This window comes from Trachemys scripta, chromosome 3 (assembly GCF_013100865.1).
Source record: "Trachemys scripta elegans isolate TJP31775 chromosome 3, CAS_Tse_1.0, whole genome shotgun sequence".
Taxonomy (NCBI): domain Eukaryota; kingdom Metazoa; phylum Chordata; order Testudines; family Emydidae; genus Trachemys; species Trachemys scripta.
Genome location: NC_048300.1, coordinates 200477118 through 200493110, shown reverse-complemented (window position 1 = coordinate 200493110; position 15993 = coordinate 200477118). Strand labels below are relative to the sequence as shown.

General features: G+C 55.1%; 1 protein-coding gene across 1 annotated transcript in view; it reads right to left on the bottom strand.

The window, feature by feature from the left end:
- DNMT3A (DNA methyltransferase 3 alpha) overlaps positions 1-15993 on the bottom strand; it is a 187211-nt gene that overhangs the window by 134122 nt on the left and 37096 nt on the right. Inside the window, exon 3 of the mRNA XM_034766845.1 lies at positions 9057-9161. Coding sequence (XP_034622736.1) covers positions 9057-9161 — 105 coding nt within the window. The remainder of the gene's footprint in view (positions 1-9056; positions 9162-15993) is intronic.

Sequence of the window (15993 nt, the reverse complement as noted above, 5' to 3'; positions counted from 1 at the left end):
TTACCGGTACAGATACCACAGCATCTGCCCAGGTGGCCCACTGGTGGAACAGAGCCAGGGGAGGTGGTTTTCGGCCACTGACGGACAGCTGGGGTTTTACCAGCAGGACTGCAAGTCGAGTGTGGATGCACACGAAGGGTATGTCTACACTGCAGTGGAGAGGGATACCTAAGCTAGCTTTTACTGGGACAGCTCGCTAAGTGGAGCGGTGAAGCCGCGGCAGCGCCGGTTAGCCACCCAAGTACGTAACCCAGGGGCTTGGGCAGGCCTGTCCTCAGGCGGTCACCCAAGACACTGTGGCTGCACCGCGATTTGTAGGGAAGTCAGCGTAGGTTGCCGCAGGTGCCGTAATCACCCCTCCTGACAACAGCATAGGCGCGAGATGCGTTGATACGACTGTGTAGCCCAAACCTGGCCTGCATTGTTATAAAATCCCATCTCTAGCCAACAGTGACACCACTACACCTTTTTACGTATAGCGCAACTCTTCTCAGTGCTCTAACATCTGAAATGTGGGGGGCCTCCTGGGAATGTGGGTACAGTGAGTGAGCCAAATTGGGGTCATGTGACCACAGGGTTCTCCCGATGCTGACCACCAAAAAAAACAGCTTTGCTAAAGGGTGACATTTTTGCAACTTTTTTTTTTAACCCAGCCTTGGGAATGAAACCCTGCCTCTGATCCAAGCACAGGGATCTTGCTCGCTGAACGGTCACCCCCAGAGAGTGCACAGCACCCACTAGCCCTTTGGAGGAGGAAAAGTGAAAACAGGAGGAAGACAGAGGAGCCTACAGGGTTTGTAGGCCAGAAGTATTAACCTGATAACCTTCAAATCTGTTCAGGGCTGCTCTAAAGAGGATGGTGATTCGTGCTTAGCTCACAGAGATAAGCAGCAAGCCCGATCCTGGCCCTCCCAGCCAGTGTCAATTGGAGTCCGACCACGGGCAGAAAGCAGAAGGGTAAAATCCGCCTCTCTCACGAGAGTGCCTGTATTGGGAGAACATCATGAAAGGATTTCTGGGGGGGAAAATAGACATAAGAATCTTTGCTAGCAGGGGAGGTGGTTCAGGGAAATAGGAGTGAGGGGTTGGGGGACTCAGGTGAGGCAATGGGGATTAGGGGGAGTGGGTGGGGACTGATATTGGGAAGGGGGACATGGAGGTGAGTAGCAGATAGGGGTAGGAGCACCTGTCGGTCTCACATTCTTCCCTCCCAGGTGTGTGCCAGGATCTGAGGGACGCTCTTGTGGGGGCCACCTCCTTCTCCCTACCTTCACACGAGTGCTGGGATCCAAGGGACCTAGCCCCTCCTGAGCCCCTCTGCCTGCCCCTCCCCTGGGTGCGCCATCTATGGAAGTCTGACCCCCCTCAAATCAGCCAGGCTTGGGGGAGGGCATGCCTTTCTGTGGGTGCCTGAGCCCCTCCTCCAGCCTCCCCTCATGTGAGCTGAGATCTGAAAGGCCCTGCCCCTCTGGGGGAAATCTGAACCCCCCTCCCTGCCCCCCACGTGGCAGCCTGAGGGGGAACCTGATAGCCTCCAAGTCTGTTCAGGGCGGCTCTAAAGAGGATGGTGATTCGTTGCTCTCCACGTCTCCTGCAGGTAGGACAAGAAGAAATGGGCTAAATCTGCAGCAGGCTAGGTCTACACTACGGGGGGTCGCCCTAAGATACGCCACTTCAGCCACGTGACTAGCGTAGTCAGCTAGTGGCGTATTTTAGGTCGACTGACGTGGCGGTGAGAACGGCGGCGAGTCGACCGGTGCCGCGTCACTGTTGACTCCGCTTCCGCCTCTTGTCGCGGTGGATTTCCGGAGTCGACGGAAGAGCCATCGGAGATCGATTTTATCGCGTCTTCACTAGATGCGATAAGTCGATCCCCAATAGATCGATTGCTACCCGCCAATCCGGCAGGTAGTGAAGACGTGCCCTAACTCTAAGGGCAGTTAAGCTTTGGGGACCCGCTTCCAAGGGGGGTTGTGGAATCGCATCACTGGAGGTTTATAAGAACAGGTTGGACAAACCCCTCTCGTAGCTAGTCTTGGGGCAGGTCTTCACTACGGGAGGGAGAGGGGGGGTTGATTTAAGATACGCAAATTCAGCTACGTGAATAGCGTAGCTGAATTCGACGTATCGCAGCCGACTTACCCCGCTGTAGGGACGGCGACAAAATCGACCTCTGCGGCTTCCCGTCGACGGCTCTTACTCCCACCTCCGCTGGTGGAGTAAGAGCATCGATTCGGGGATCGATTGTCGCGTCCCATCCCCGAGAGGTCGATTTCTACCCGCCGATTCAGGCGGGTAGTGTAGACCTAGCCTAAGTTCACTTGGTCCTGCTCAGCGCAAGGGGCAAGACGAGACAACCTCTTGAGGTCCCTTCCAGCCCCATGTTGCTATGATCCTGTGCGCGCCAGTATCGGTGGAAGCCCTGCCCCCCTAGGTGTGAAGCTGGGAACAGGCCTCCTGGGAACATGCACCAAGGCAACACTGCTGACACTGGGAACAGGTGTGCCTGATGCATACTACAGGCTTTCCAGCACTGGGGAGTGGAAATGGAAACACCTGCGGACCGAATGGAGTGGCTCACACATCCCAGAGCTATCGTTTCAGGCTGTATTCATCTCCCTGGGTATTCCCAGCTGAATGAGAACATCTAATTGAGGTGATTGGGACACGTCACACCTCTCTGACTCCTCTATGCTGCAGAGGGATGTGTAGAGCCCCTTCCCTCCACCCTCCCTAAATGGTTCCCCCTTTCAGCAGGAGAGGGGACTGCCAGCCTACAATAGTTAAGGAAGAAATCACTTTTCTGTTAAAGCTCAACTCTTCGAAGCGTTCTAAAATCCGCACTGTTACTTGGGTTACCTTGAAATCTGCTGTCTCTCATGGGGGCAGAGGGTACAGTTAGTGACCCTAATGTGGGGTCTTCAGACCAAGGGGTTCCCAAAATACAGCCTCCTGGGAAAAACAGCATTTAATAAAGTTCACAGATTCTAAGGGGAGGAGAGAGACACCAGTCTTCTCTCACAGGCTTTACGTTCCTGTAACCACCTTTTAGTAAAAGTGTCAAGTGTTTGGGACACGATATAATGGCTTTCTTTCACCAGCCCTAATAGCCACTATACATGCTAAACATTTCAAAGCACAACCATTATTCCCATTCCATTGTAACAAAGTATATTTTGGGAAGTACTTAGGAATCACATAACAACCGCATGGTCTATTAGAGAGAATAGTGCACTGGGACTCAGGAAACCTGGGCTCTATTCCCAGCTCTGCCAGTGGAATGACTTTGGCCAAGTCTCTTTAATCACTCTGTGCCTCAGTTTCCCTATCTGTACAATGGAGATAATGAGGTTTCCCTCCTAGAGACCTACAGATGAAAAGCACTATATAAGAGCCAGACATTATCTAGCATCATTTATCTGGCAGGAGCAGTGTCTGAACTGCACACCTACATGACTACAACTGCCTAAATGACCAGACTCCTACCAACATTTCTTTTGCTGTTAAAAAAACCCCAGGAAATTAAATGGCAAACAGTGTTGTTAACCCAGAGCTAATGTTACCCTTCAAGAACACCAGGTTGAGCAAAACTCCAACTTGTGAAAAGCAAAAGGAATACTGAGTTATTGTAAACATCCACACAACCAGAGCGCTAGAGACGCCCAGCAACACCCGTAAAACACACTCGCATAGCACTCTGTCTTTGCAGTGCATTGACCAGGAGCTCCCGATGCTACCCTACTCCACAGAAAGACCAGCCCCTCTGCAACTCCTTGAGTCAGTTCACCCCCATGTGCATGATGCCATCAGCACTCTGCTTCCACTCACCCTTCATTAAACCCACAGACACACTCACCTCCCGTCACAGGGGAAGGAGCAATTACAGACAAGTAGCAGATACCCTGCCCATGAGGGAAGTTTCTTGCTAAACCCCCCACTCCCCGTGGTTGGTTCAGACCCTCAAACAAGAGGCCTCATGTGCCTTGTACAGCTGGGCCTAATGTAACTGGTTATTCTCATTATCCACATATATGTCCAATCCTTATGGGAATCTTACTAAGCTCTTGGCTCATTAATAGCCTGTGGCAGTGAGTTCCACAGGTTAATGATACACTGTGAATGCATTCCCTTTATCATTGCTAATTCTGCCTCCTTTCAATTTTCCCCTCATTGTTGTATGTGGGAAAGGGTGAATGGCAGCACCCCACCCACCTCCTCTATACCGGTAGTCAGTCAAATGAGGGCATTGGAATATTATTCTCCCTCCTGATCTTTATGCAGCCTGCTTGCTGGTTCGACCACCAATGCATACTAAGCTGTCCACAGCAATGCTCGGGTCTTTCCCGGAAGGAACACAGTGAAGTGTCCGAGGCCTGGTCTGCACAAGAATTTACATCAGAAAATCCACCCCCGGAGAGACGGAGCAAAGCCGACCTAGCTCCCAGGGTAGAAAGCACTAAGTCAACAGAAGAATTCTCCCGTTGACCTAGCAACCGCCTCTCGGTGAGATGGATTGTCTACGGCGATGGGAGAAGCCCTCCCGTGCACGTAGGTAGTGTCTACGATGCACCACTGTAGCACTTTAAGTGTAGATGTGCCCTACATTCACAATCCTAGTCCTAGGACAGAGATTTGGGTTACCCGCTCTGAGAGCTGACCCTTTATCCCTACTGATTTCGATCACTCAGCCAGCCACAGACTGCTCCATGACACGGCTCCATTCTATGGCGATCAGTCTGTAGTCAACAGCCTCTCCAGGGAGCTTTGCTAGCACCTGGCCATGCGGTATAGATCCCTCCAGGCAGCTCTGCTACTGTTCCTCTTGCACTCTCAGCTCTGCCGGGCACCTGACCTCTCTGTGCTCAAGGGACGGCTTTGCACCCTCCAGTCCCAAATGCAGAAGCAGCAAGCCCTCAGCATTACCCAGCCTGTGCCATTCACGCCTGCCTCTCTCCAGCTTGGATAGCCATGGTACGTGGCGGGATGGTGTGCCAGCATCATTCCCAAATTGCTATTTGTCCTCCAAAATCTCGGCTTTCATTAACAAAAGGGAAATCTCTAGCTGTTACGGCTGCAATGAAACCTTGAAAACGTGTTGTGAGCATAAGTGAGGCAGTGACACCTGTCAAGTCCGTAGGCGGCAGAGGAGTGAACCCCCCATTCACGTTCCTGGGTGTTACAGCAGCAGCAGCTGCGTTAAATGTTAACTAGGTCACTGCTCGTCAGATATAAGGAGAGGATCATACCCAAACAGATTATAATAATATAATATATGGAGATCTACCTAGCTCCTAGAACTGGAAGGGACCCTGAAAGGTCATTGAGTCCAGCCCCCTGCCTTCGCTAGTAGGACCAAGGCTCTGCCCATCCGCTTTAATGATGGTTCATTTTGGCACCATGAGTGGGGGGGCTTGGAAGTCAAGCTCCAGGCCCCTGCACCACCAAGGAACATCTGCACAATCTGTTGCGAGCGGCGCTCCATGAGGATGGAGCTTGGAAGAGAACCACTACCTTTCTTCTTCCAGTTCAACCCCTGAGCCTCAGGCCACCTAGCCCATAGCCCTTACGTCTGCTCATGCAATCTGGACCCAGCTGCTGACGTGTCACCCAGCCCATGCCACCTTGCGCTACATCCTCTTGTGCCAACAGCCTGTTGGCCAAAAGACCTAATGCAATCGTGGGAGGTATAAATGGGAATCTCGAGTAGGAGTCGAGAGGTTATTTGACCTCTGGATTTGGCACTGGTGTGACCACTGCTGGAATCCTGTGTCCACATTTGGTGCCACAGGTCAAGCAAGATGTTGATAAACTGGAGAGAGGTCAGCGAAGAGCCACGGGGACGATTAAAGAGTTAGAAAAGCTGCCTTGTAGTGACAGACTCCAAGAGCTCCAAGTGTTTAGCTTTGCAAAGAGCAGGTTAAGGGGTGACTTGATCAGGCTGAGTACCTGCCTGAGGAACAAATGTTTAATACTAGGCTCTTCGATCAAGCCGCGAAAGGTCTAACGTGATCCAACAGCCGCAAGTTGAATCTAAACAACTAAGGCACGAATGTTTAACGGGGAGAGGAATTCACCACTGGGCCCGCTTCCCAAGGGACACAGGGGATTCTCCGGCCCTGGCAGCGTTCCAATCCAGACCGGCTGCTTTTCTCAAAGCTGGGCTCTAGGGATCACTGTGGGGCAGGCCTCTGGCCTGTGCTACGCTACAGATCAGACTAGACCATCCCCCCACCGCCAGCTGTGGGATCTATAGAACTCAGCTCCCAATCGCTCTGGGAAAGCCGCGCTTTAACCAGGGCAGTGGCTGCGGAGATTGCAAGTGCACATGTATAAATCGATCTCACTCTGCTCTGCTCCAGCCTCTGTGCCCAGAGTTCCTCGGGGCAGAGACCTCTATGGGGCTGAGGGCACTGAACCCCCCCAGGTACCCCAGATACACAGCCGGCTCTCACACCTGGCTGGAGATCCCCAGGACACAGTAACTAGCACCATTCCAAGCTGCACCCGAGAGTCCCCCCCAAAACGCTCTCTCTGAGCAGGACACGGACGTCTTTCTGCTCCCTGTTCCTTGGGCAGCGGCTCACATACTCAGCGTGCCAAGCAGAGACACACTGGGTTACCAGGGCCGAGTCTGAAGCCCTGCCCCAGCAGAGATGGGGCCAGCCCCTGTCAGACTAAGGAAAGGTCTGAGCTCCAGGGCGGCATTCCCCAAGGACAGGGCAGAGCACTTGATCTCGGGAAGGGGCAGAGAGACAGCTGCACAGCTGGTCTATGGGCAGGAGGAGCAGGAAGTTGACAACACCCCCACAACCTGCACATGCCAACCCCTCCCCATCGGAGAAGTGAAGCATGCGGCAGCATTTAGCTCAGGGCACATACCAGATGTTTTTTAAGGGGCGTCTCCTCCCAGCAGCGTGGCCCCCCGCAGGGTAATTATCACCCAAGTGTCAGCAGCTGCTCCCAAAGGACCAGGAGCTGGCCAGCATTAGATGCTGGGCAGATGGGCTGGTGTGAAAGCTCCCAGAGCCAGCCAGGGGACGTGTCCCTGCTGCAGCCCAGCTCCGCCCCAGGTCAGCACTTCGGAGCCACCTGGCCTCCCAGGCCCTGTGGAGGATGCAGCTCTCAGACCCACTCCAGCTGCTTCTCTGCCCAGGTGATACAAGGGCTGCTAAGCCAGCAGCCTCCTGGTTTCTTGGGGGGGGGGGAGGAGCAGTGGCAGGGCACTATCTGCGAGGAACTCGCCTGCCCGCCCTGGTGTGACACAGCCCAAATCTTTGACCTGCAGAGCACAGCACGACGCTGCTGGAGCATGGCACGGGCTGCAGCAGGTCCAGCTTTCCAAGGGAGATGTGCTCCCAGGCCCGTTCCAGGACGGGGGGAGGGGAGGGGGAAGGTGGCACTAGCCACCAAGGGGGCAGTGTCTTGTGCCTTGTGTTTGCATTTGTAACCTCTGCGCAAAGTTCGAGCAGTGTCTGAAAAACATCCCCCCAGCCAGGGTGGTTGTGGTATTGGGGTGGGTGGGGTCGGTGACTGGCCTGGTGGGCTCCCGAAAAGCAGAGCTGTACATCCCCTGCATGAGCCCCCTGGGAGCATGCAATGAGCTCCCCAACAGAGGGCACTGCTGGGACCCCTGCCGCACATTGGCCACAGGAAGGGGCTGCTGGGAAGAAGTTTCTGCTTCCAGCAACCTTCCAAATGGAGGCTCCGGCTTGGGGAGGGTTTTTCAATGGAAGTGGGGGAGGGGCGGGAACGGGGAGCTCTGGGACAGGCACCCTGAATGGGGAGCGTGGGACACTGGCATCAGCAGCACAACAGGAAGGTTTCTCGGGGAGGGACCCCACAGCTGCTATGTAAATTGAGAAGTCCAACATGCCTTGTTATTGCAGCTGCTCTAGCCAACCCTAGAGACCATCAGAGTGTCCTGGGTACCGCCTGGGCCCCACAGCGGGCGGACAGCCTGTACGCTCCAAAGCAGAGGCGGAGGGGTCACGTCTCTTTGTTGGGGAAGGCGAAGCACTGACAGAGGGAGCAAGAGAGCATCCTGCACTGGCCGGGCTCGACAGCCAGGAACCTAGGTGCCCAGTGCTAGTCTCGGGCCCGCCACTGGTTCGCCTCTTGGCCTTGGGCAAGTCAGAACGGCTCTGTTCCTCAGTTTCCACCTCTGTGATGGAGCAGGAAAGGGACTGACCCGCCCCCATGCTACAGAGGGGTAAGGCGCTAAGGCCAGGTATTGCTGGGTGCGATGGGGTAAACCCTGCACCTGCACTATATTCAGCACTTCTTGCCCGCTGGCTGTTAGTGTCGCCGTCCAGCTCGTCCCCACCACTGCGCCTTCCCAGAGGGATCCGCAAGTCTCCTGGCACTAGCACAGCCCCAGGCATGGCAGGGACCCCGCTGGGGCACTGCTCTGGTGCAGTTACACAGCACCCCATCTACTCGGCCCCTCTGACTTTCCCTGAGCAAGAACCACGCTGGCAAATTGCTAGGAGCCCAAAGGACCAGCCCAGAACAGAGCAAGTCACAGGCACTTCCATCCATTCAGGGGAGGTGCAGCTTAGGTCCCAGCCAAGCAGCATGGACCCACTGAATGCTGGGAAATGTAGTCTCCGGAGATGCCACCTCTCCACGGAAACTGTGAGCTGCAATGTCAAACCGGGTCAGGCGCTCCTACCTTAGCCTCTCCCACAGCGTCTCTGCTCCTGCATGGCTCTCCTGCCTCACTCCCTCCAAACCAGAGCATGACAGAATCCCATACAAGTGGGACGTTCCTTCCTGTAGGCCATGGGCTCCAGGGTTCCCCTTCTCACTCTTCACAGCATCCAAGCAAGCCCTGCCCTTGAGCTGCTGCAGCCCATGGAGTGCAAAGCACCACATGACGTGCCACGAGCCCAAGACATACAGGAGCCGCACTCCCACTCTGCCACAAGCCGTGTCAAAGAGCCGGGCTCTCTGCTCCGGTTCAGTGCCCGCAGCCCACCGCCCCTCTCGCCAGCACCGTCAGCCCAGACAGAGCCCCGCTGGCAGGACTCCGAGCCGCCTCACATTCTCAGACTCACCAGGGCGTGTTTGCGCTTCCTGCCAGGCCGTCCCGCTTTCCTCGTGGCTGTCCCTGGTTCCTGCTTCTCGTCCTTGCTCCGGTTCTCCTCCAGCTCCTCTTCCCTCTGCCAGGCGAAGAGAGAGTGCAGAGTCAGCGCAGCATGTCACAGCAGGGGCCAGACAGCTGCTCCCTCAACTCCAGCATATTTTACGTTTCACCATGGCCTGTCATCCCAAAGCGCGGCCCGGGCTACGGACAGGGGGTGGAAAGCAGCACACAGCCACACGACCGGGCGTGTTAGGTCAGGACGGGTCCTGGCACAGGGGGAAGAGATTTCCACCCTTTGGATATCGGCTCAGGTTGCCAGCTCAGCTAAAAGCTGGCACCAAAGCAGCCCCGTGTCTCCGAGCGCTGCCCTGGGGGCACCGTGCCTCCGTCTGAGCCACCAGCCCCACTTCCTGCAGTACCCAAGCCGACCGGCCCGTGGGGCTGGAATCTGACTAGTTCCCAGCCCTTGGTGGGCTGGCTGCAGCCAGCCAGGGCGGAGCGGAGGCCTGACGTGACAGGAAGCAGCTCCAGGGCAGGTACCAAGGTCTGAGGTGGATGGGTTCAAAGGGAGGGTTTAGCGCTCTCTGGGGTTTGGCTTGCTAAGCCCCGGGCCCGGCTAGGGAGGAGACAGCGGGAGGCTCTCCTGGTGCCGGGAGGGGACAGCCTGCTCCAGGGGCCGGGCACCATTTAGAAAACAATACAAAGGGATGAGGCCAGCCGAGGGGAGGCGTGTCTGTGCCCATGCATGCGGGCGCACAACGCACCTACACAGCCTGTTTAACACCCCCCACCCAGCTCGGCGGGGGGACCTGGGGATCTACACACAGGGACAGGGGGGTTAACGCCACACACTTGGAGACCCTCCTCCGGCCAGCACAGCTAATGACACTGCAGTGAGGGAGGGGAGAGGACAGATAGGCCAAGGAGGCCTGACCCCACCTCTCCGCACCGAGTGCTGGCACAATGATACGTGTTCCCGACTCTGCAGAGCTGTAAGGGATTCCTGGTACTCAGCAGTGGGGAGCCCAGCACAGAGCCCAGGTGGCTGCTCAGAGAAACGGCCAGGAATGACCCCTTCCCTGGGGATCCTCCCACTCTCAAAGCTCCGTCACCCCCCGTCCCCTGCAATGGCAGTGGGGTGCAGCTTCGTCTCCTCCCCCCCAGGGCCTGGAGCGCTGGTGCAGGCAGCCCCGTGTCCCAGCCCCAGCGAGTTGATGAGACGCTGGCACTTGGCGTGGGTGGAGGAATGTGAACATGTCCCAAGGAGAGGAACTTGTGTCACATTCCCAGAGCAGCGGCTCATGTTCCCTGGGGGAGGCCCCGGCCCCACTGCCAATCCAGGCACACAGGGTGCGAGCCGCTCTGCCTATGGGCTGCAGCAGGGCCAGCTTCCCGGAACCACGCTGGCCCCTCAGCCTCTCTGCAGAGCCTGCCAGCCAGGGGCACAGGGGCGTGCTGCATGGGCTGCTATACAGACCTGCTGGTCCTTCCCAGCAGGCCTGGCTGGCTCCATTGCCCACGGCCCAGCTGAGGCCAGGATCGGCCCCATCACGTAGCCCCAGCAAGGGGCAGCGCAGGGTGGGATGAGAGTCGTTCTCTAGCTCCTCCTCGGTGGCTGTGTGCCACGGGCAGTGACAGGCCACTCAGGGACTGCAGCCAGCCATGTGCCTGAGGGTCACCCCAGGAGAGGAAAACAAACCAGCTCCCAGTGGCAGGGATGCATTTCACTAGAGCCTCTGAGATCGCAGCCCCAGCCAAGGCAGGAAGAGGCCAGCAGAGGGGGGAGACGTGGAAGGAAAAGGCGGGGGGGGGGCACTGGAACAGGGAGAGGCCAGGGTTGGGGAGGGGATGCAAGCTGGCAGACAGACAGCTCCCGAGAGCCAGCTGTGCCTCAGACAGACAGCTCCCAGTCTCCTGCCATCTCAGGCACAAGCCCCGGCCACATTCCTGTCCCACCTGAACAATACAGGGCTCTGGGTAGCTCAGAGCCCGATACGGAGAGAACCACTGCGGAGCTCCAAGAGCAGGGGGTGCCAACCAGCCAGGACTGTGCTCGTCTGCAACCCCGACCTGCAGCCCCCCACCCTCCAGCCCTGGAGGCCTCCCCCTCACAGTGCAACCGATGCCCCACACACACTCTACCAGCACATCAAGAGCGGTTCCTCCATGCCCCAGCACCACAGGCCCTGTGTGTTCCAGCTGGGTCCCCCTGGGGGGGACAGGGACACTGTGCCCGGCTCTGGAGTGGATGTAATTTGGGGGCCTTTCCTGCCGGAGGCAGTGACCCCAAGCGCTAGGGCTGGCTGCAGGGAGAAGGGCTTTCCCACTATTGCTGCAGTCTGGGAAGCCCACGCTAATGGACGAGCTTCCCCTGCAGCCTGCTTCCTCTGGGGGCACCCTCTCTGTGTCTCCCCCCTCCACTGCCTGCTCTCAGAGCAGGGGCCTCACCCCAGAGCCGAGGTGGTTCTCCTGGCCCCACTAGCTGTCCTGAGGAAGTTCTGAAACAAGGAGAACATAGCCCGACTGCCATTCTCATGCCCACACCCAGCTGTGCCCTGGAGGAGAGTGACCAGGCGCACGCCGATTCAGATGGCATGGCCAGAAGGGACCATTCGGATCGTCTAATCTGACACCCTGCAGAACACAGGCCAGAGAACCTCCCATGGCTGGAGTCTCCCATCGAGGTCGACGTAGAAGCTGGTTGGCTTCAGTGCGTCAGAAGCCGTTAAGGGATCCGCAGATGTGTCCGCATGCTGGGCAGATGCGGCCACCTGGTTTTGCCATAGCTGCTTAGTTCGCTCACGTGCCTCTTTGGCTTTTTCTGTTCTGCTGTTCTCAGTGGCTTTAACCGCAGCCCATGAGGCCTGCCGCCACCCTGACGTGTTCACAGCAGCCGCTTCCCAAGCTGTGCCAGCTTTTAGGTGAGCTTTGAGAGTATCCTTATATCGTTTCCATGGGTCTCCCAGCGTACGTGCTCCCATTTTCAACTGTCCAGAAAATACTGCTTTGGGGAGTCGCTTATCACCCCTACGTACGAGGTGAACAGCCCAGCAGAGCTGCTCCCGTAAGATGAGCGATTCAAAGCTAGTCATGCAGCACCGGTCCAGGACTTGGATGGCTGGTGTCCTGTACAACCACCTGACGTCAGAGATGAGACGCAGACCGCGCATGTGAAAACGCGCTAGTTGCTTCAAGTGCCTGCTATCGAGCGTGCATGTCTCACGGCCGTAGAGAAGAGTCCTCAGACGAGATACAGGGAGCTTGGGGTGAAGGCAAAGGCCTCTCACATTCCACAGGTGGCGACAAAGTCAACCCTAAGCAGCCCTGGCTTTTGAAACGCACTGCGGGATTTCACCATTCATCACGGCATTATTAGGTAAAGCACTGCCAAGATAGCAATATTTCTGTACCGCATTAAGCAGAGTGCCCTCAGCTGTGATTTCAGGGGCAGACTCCATTTTCCTGGCAAAGCGATTCGGTCTTCTTGAGGCTAACACAGAGTCCGAATTGCTTTGCTGATCTAGAAAAGTGCTAGATAAGATGCTGCATGTCTACGACGGTATGTGCTACGCATGTACAAAGCGACAAAGAGTCCTGTGGCACCTTATAGACTAACAGACATATTGGAGCATAACCTTTTGTGGGTGAATGCCCACTTCGTCAGACGCATGTGGTAGAAATTTCCAGAGGCAGGTATAAATATGCAGGCAAGAATTCTTGGAATTCTTGGAAATTTCCAACACATGCGTCTGACGAAGTGGGTATTCACCCAGGAAAGCTTATGCTCCGATACGTCTGTTAGTCTATAAGGTGCCACAGGACTCTTTGTTGCTTTTTACAGATCCAGACTAACACAGCTACCCCTCTGATACGTATGTACAGTCATCGGTGAAGAGGAACTACCTGATAAGCAAGTCGATCACTTTAGTGTGAGCACGGGGATGCTGGAGATCGGAGATGCCATCTGTGCACAACTGCATGTAAATACCCAGTCAAGCACACAGAGCCGCTTAATGCCACTCGTGACAAAGAAAGGCTCTCATAAAGCACAATTTTCCAGCACTCTAGCCAGCATGCCAGCACAGCACAAGTGCACCATGGTGATGAATCTGTGTGGGCAACCAACTTTATAGAAGATCTGCTGAAGACCCATGAACTAACAGCGCTGAAGGCCTTCGTCAGGTCTACAAACACCATATAGAGATCACGGTTTTGTGCCCAGCACTTTTCCTGTATTTGGTGAGCAGCAAAACTCATATCCGCTGTTCCACATCCCATACGAAAGCCACAACCGAAGTTATCAGTGATGATGGGAGAGTCTGTTGAGCAAGACATGCCAAAATCTCCCCAGCAATGGGAAGAAGCGAGATACCAAGATCGCTGTAGCAGACTGCTCAGTCATCTTTGCATATGACCAACCTGATGGCCTTCTGTGAGATAACTGGCTCTGTGGATATGGGGAAAGCAGTGGATGTGATATACCATGACTTTAGCAAAGCCTTTGATACGGTCTCCCACAGTATTCTTGCCAGCAAGTTAAAAGAAGTATGGATTGGATGAATGGACTGTAACGTGGACAGAAAGCTGGCTAGATCATCAGGCTCAACTGGTAGTGATCAACGGCTCGATGTCTAGTTGGCAGCCGGTATCAAGTGGAGTGCCCCGGAGTCAGTTTTGTTCAACGTTTTCATTAATGATCTGGACGACGGGATTGTGACGAACTGGGACTGTTCTTGCTGGGGTGTGTGAATGCTGACAGGCGAGTGTGGCTAGGATGGTCTGCATCGGGGGATGGGAGTCTGCCCGAGGGAACATACCTGAGCTTGTAACAGGAGAACCCAGGAAGGGGTTGGAGGCCAGGTGACTCCGGGGCCCGGGAAACTGAACAAAGGCTGTGGGAGGGGTCGCTGAAGGCAGAGTGCTGGAAGCAGGCTGGAGAGATGGCTGGGAGGCAGAGATGGCTCTGACCCCCCCAAAGGGGGGTGGGCTGGGATGCCCTGGGCCCCCAAGCTGGACCTAACTGAGGGGGGCCCTGTTGTCTGTGCCTGCAAGACCTGTCTTGGACTGTATTCCTGTCATCCAAATAAACCTTCTGCTTTACTGGCTGGCTGAGAGTCATGGTGAATCGCAGGAAGCCGGGGGTGCAGGGCCCTGAGTCCCCCAATACTCCGTGACAGGGATGGATTGCACCCTCAGCAAGTTTGCGGATAACACTAAGCTGGGGGAGAGGTAGATATGCTGGAAGGTAGGGATAAGGTCCAGAGTTACCTAGACAAACTGGAGGATTTGGCCAAAAGAAATCTGATGAGGTTCAACAAGGACAAGTGCAGAGTCCTGCACTTAGGACGGAAGAATCCCATTCACTGTTACAGGCTGGGGACCGACTGGCCAAGTGGCAGTTCTGCAGAAAAGGACCTGGGAATTACAATGGACGAGAAGCTGGATATGAGTCAACAGCCAAGAAGGCTAACGGCATATTGGGATACATTAGTAGGAGCACTGCCAGCAGATCAAGGCGCACATGACTTATGAGGAGACGCTGAGGGAACCAGGCTTATTAGGTCTGCAGAAGAGAAGAATGAGGGGGGATTTGATAGCAGCCTTCAACTACCTGAAGGGGGGTTCCAAAGAGGATGGAGCTCGGCTGTTCTCAGTGGTGGAAGATGACAGAACAAGGAGCAATGGTCTCAAGTTGCAGTGGGGGAGGTCTAGGTTGGATATTACGAAACACTATTTCACTAGGAGGATGGTGAAGCACTGGAATGGGTTACCTAGGGAGGTGGTGGAATCTCCTTCCTTGGAGGTTTTTAAGGTCAGGCTTGACAAAGCCCTGGCTGGGATGATTTAGCTGGGAATTGGTCCTGCTTTGAGCAGGGGGTTGGACTAGATGACCTCTTGAGGTCCCTTCCAACCCTGATATTCTATGATTCTATGATATATAACTAAAGTATAACTATACATATAGTGGCATCCTTGAAGTGATTGCAGAGCCATTGGCCATCATCTTTGAAAACCCATGGCGATCGGGGGAGGTCCCAGATGGCTGGAAAAAGGCTAATGTAGTGCCCATCTTTAAAAAAGGGAAGGAGGAGGATCCGGGGAACTACAGGCCAGTCAGCCTCACCTCAGTCCCTGGAAAAATCATGGAGCAGGTCCTCAAGGAATCAATTATGAAACACTTAGAGGAGAGGAAAGTGATCAGGAACAGTCAGCATGGATTAACCAAGGGCAAGTCGTGCCTGACTAACCTAATTGCCTTCTATGAGGAGATAACTGGCTCTGTGGATGAGAGGAAAGCAGTGGATGTGTTATTCCTTGACTTTAGCAAAGCTTTTGATACGGTCTCCCACAGTATTCTTGCCGCCAAGTTAAAGAGGTATGGGCTGGATGAATGGACTGTAAGGTGGATAGAAAGCTGGCTAGATCGTCGGGCTCAACAGGTAGTGATCAATGGCTCCATGTCTAGTTGGCAGCCAGTTTCAAGTGGAGTGCCCCAGGGGTCGGTCCTGGGGCTGGTTTTGTTCAATATCTTCATTAATGATCTGGAGGATGGCGTGGACTGCACTCTCAGCAAGTTTGCAGATGACACTAAACTGGGAGGTGTGGTAGATACACTAGAGGGTAGGGATCAGATACAGAGGGACCTAGACAAATTAGAGGATTGGGCCAAAAAAAAAAAAAAACCTGATGAGGTTCAACAAGGACAAGTGCAGAATCCTGCACTTAGGACGGAAGAATCCCATGCACTGCTACAGACTAGGGACCGAATGGCTAGGTAGCAGTTCTGCAGAAAAGGACCTAGGGGTCACAGTGGACGAGAAGCTGGATATGAGTCAACAGTGTGCTCTTGTTGCCAAGAAGGCTAACGGCATTTTGGGCTGTATAAGTAGGGGCATTGCCAGCAGATC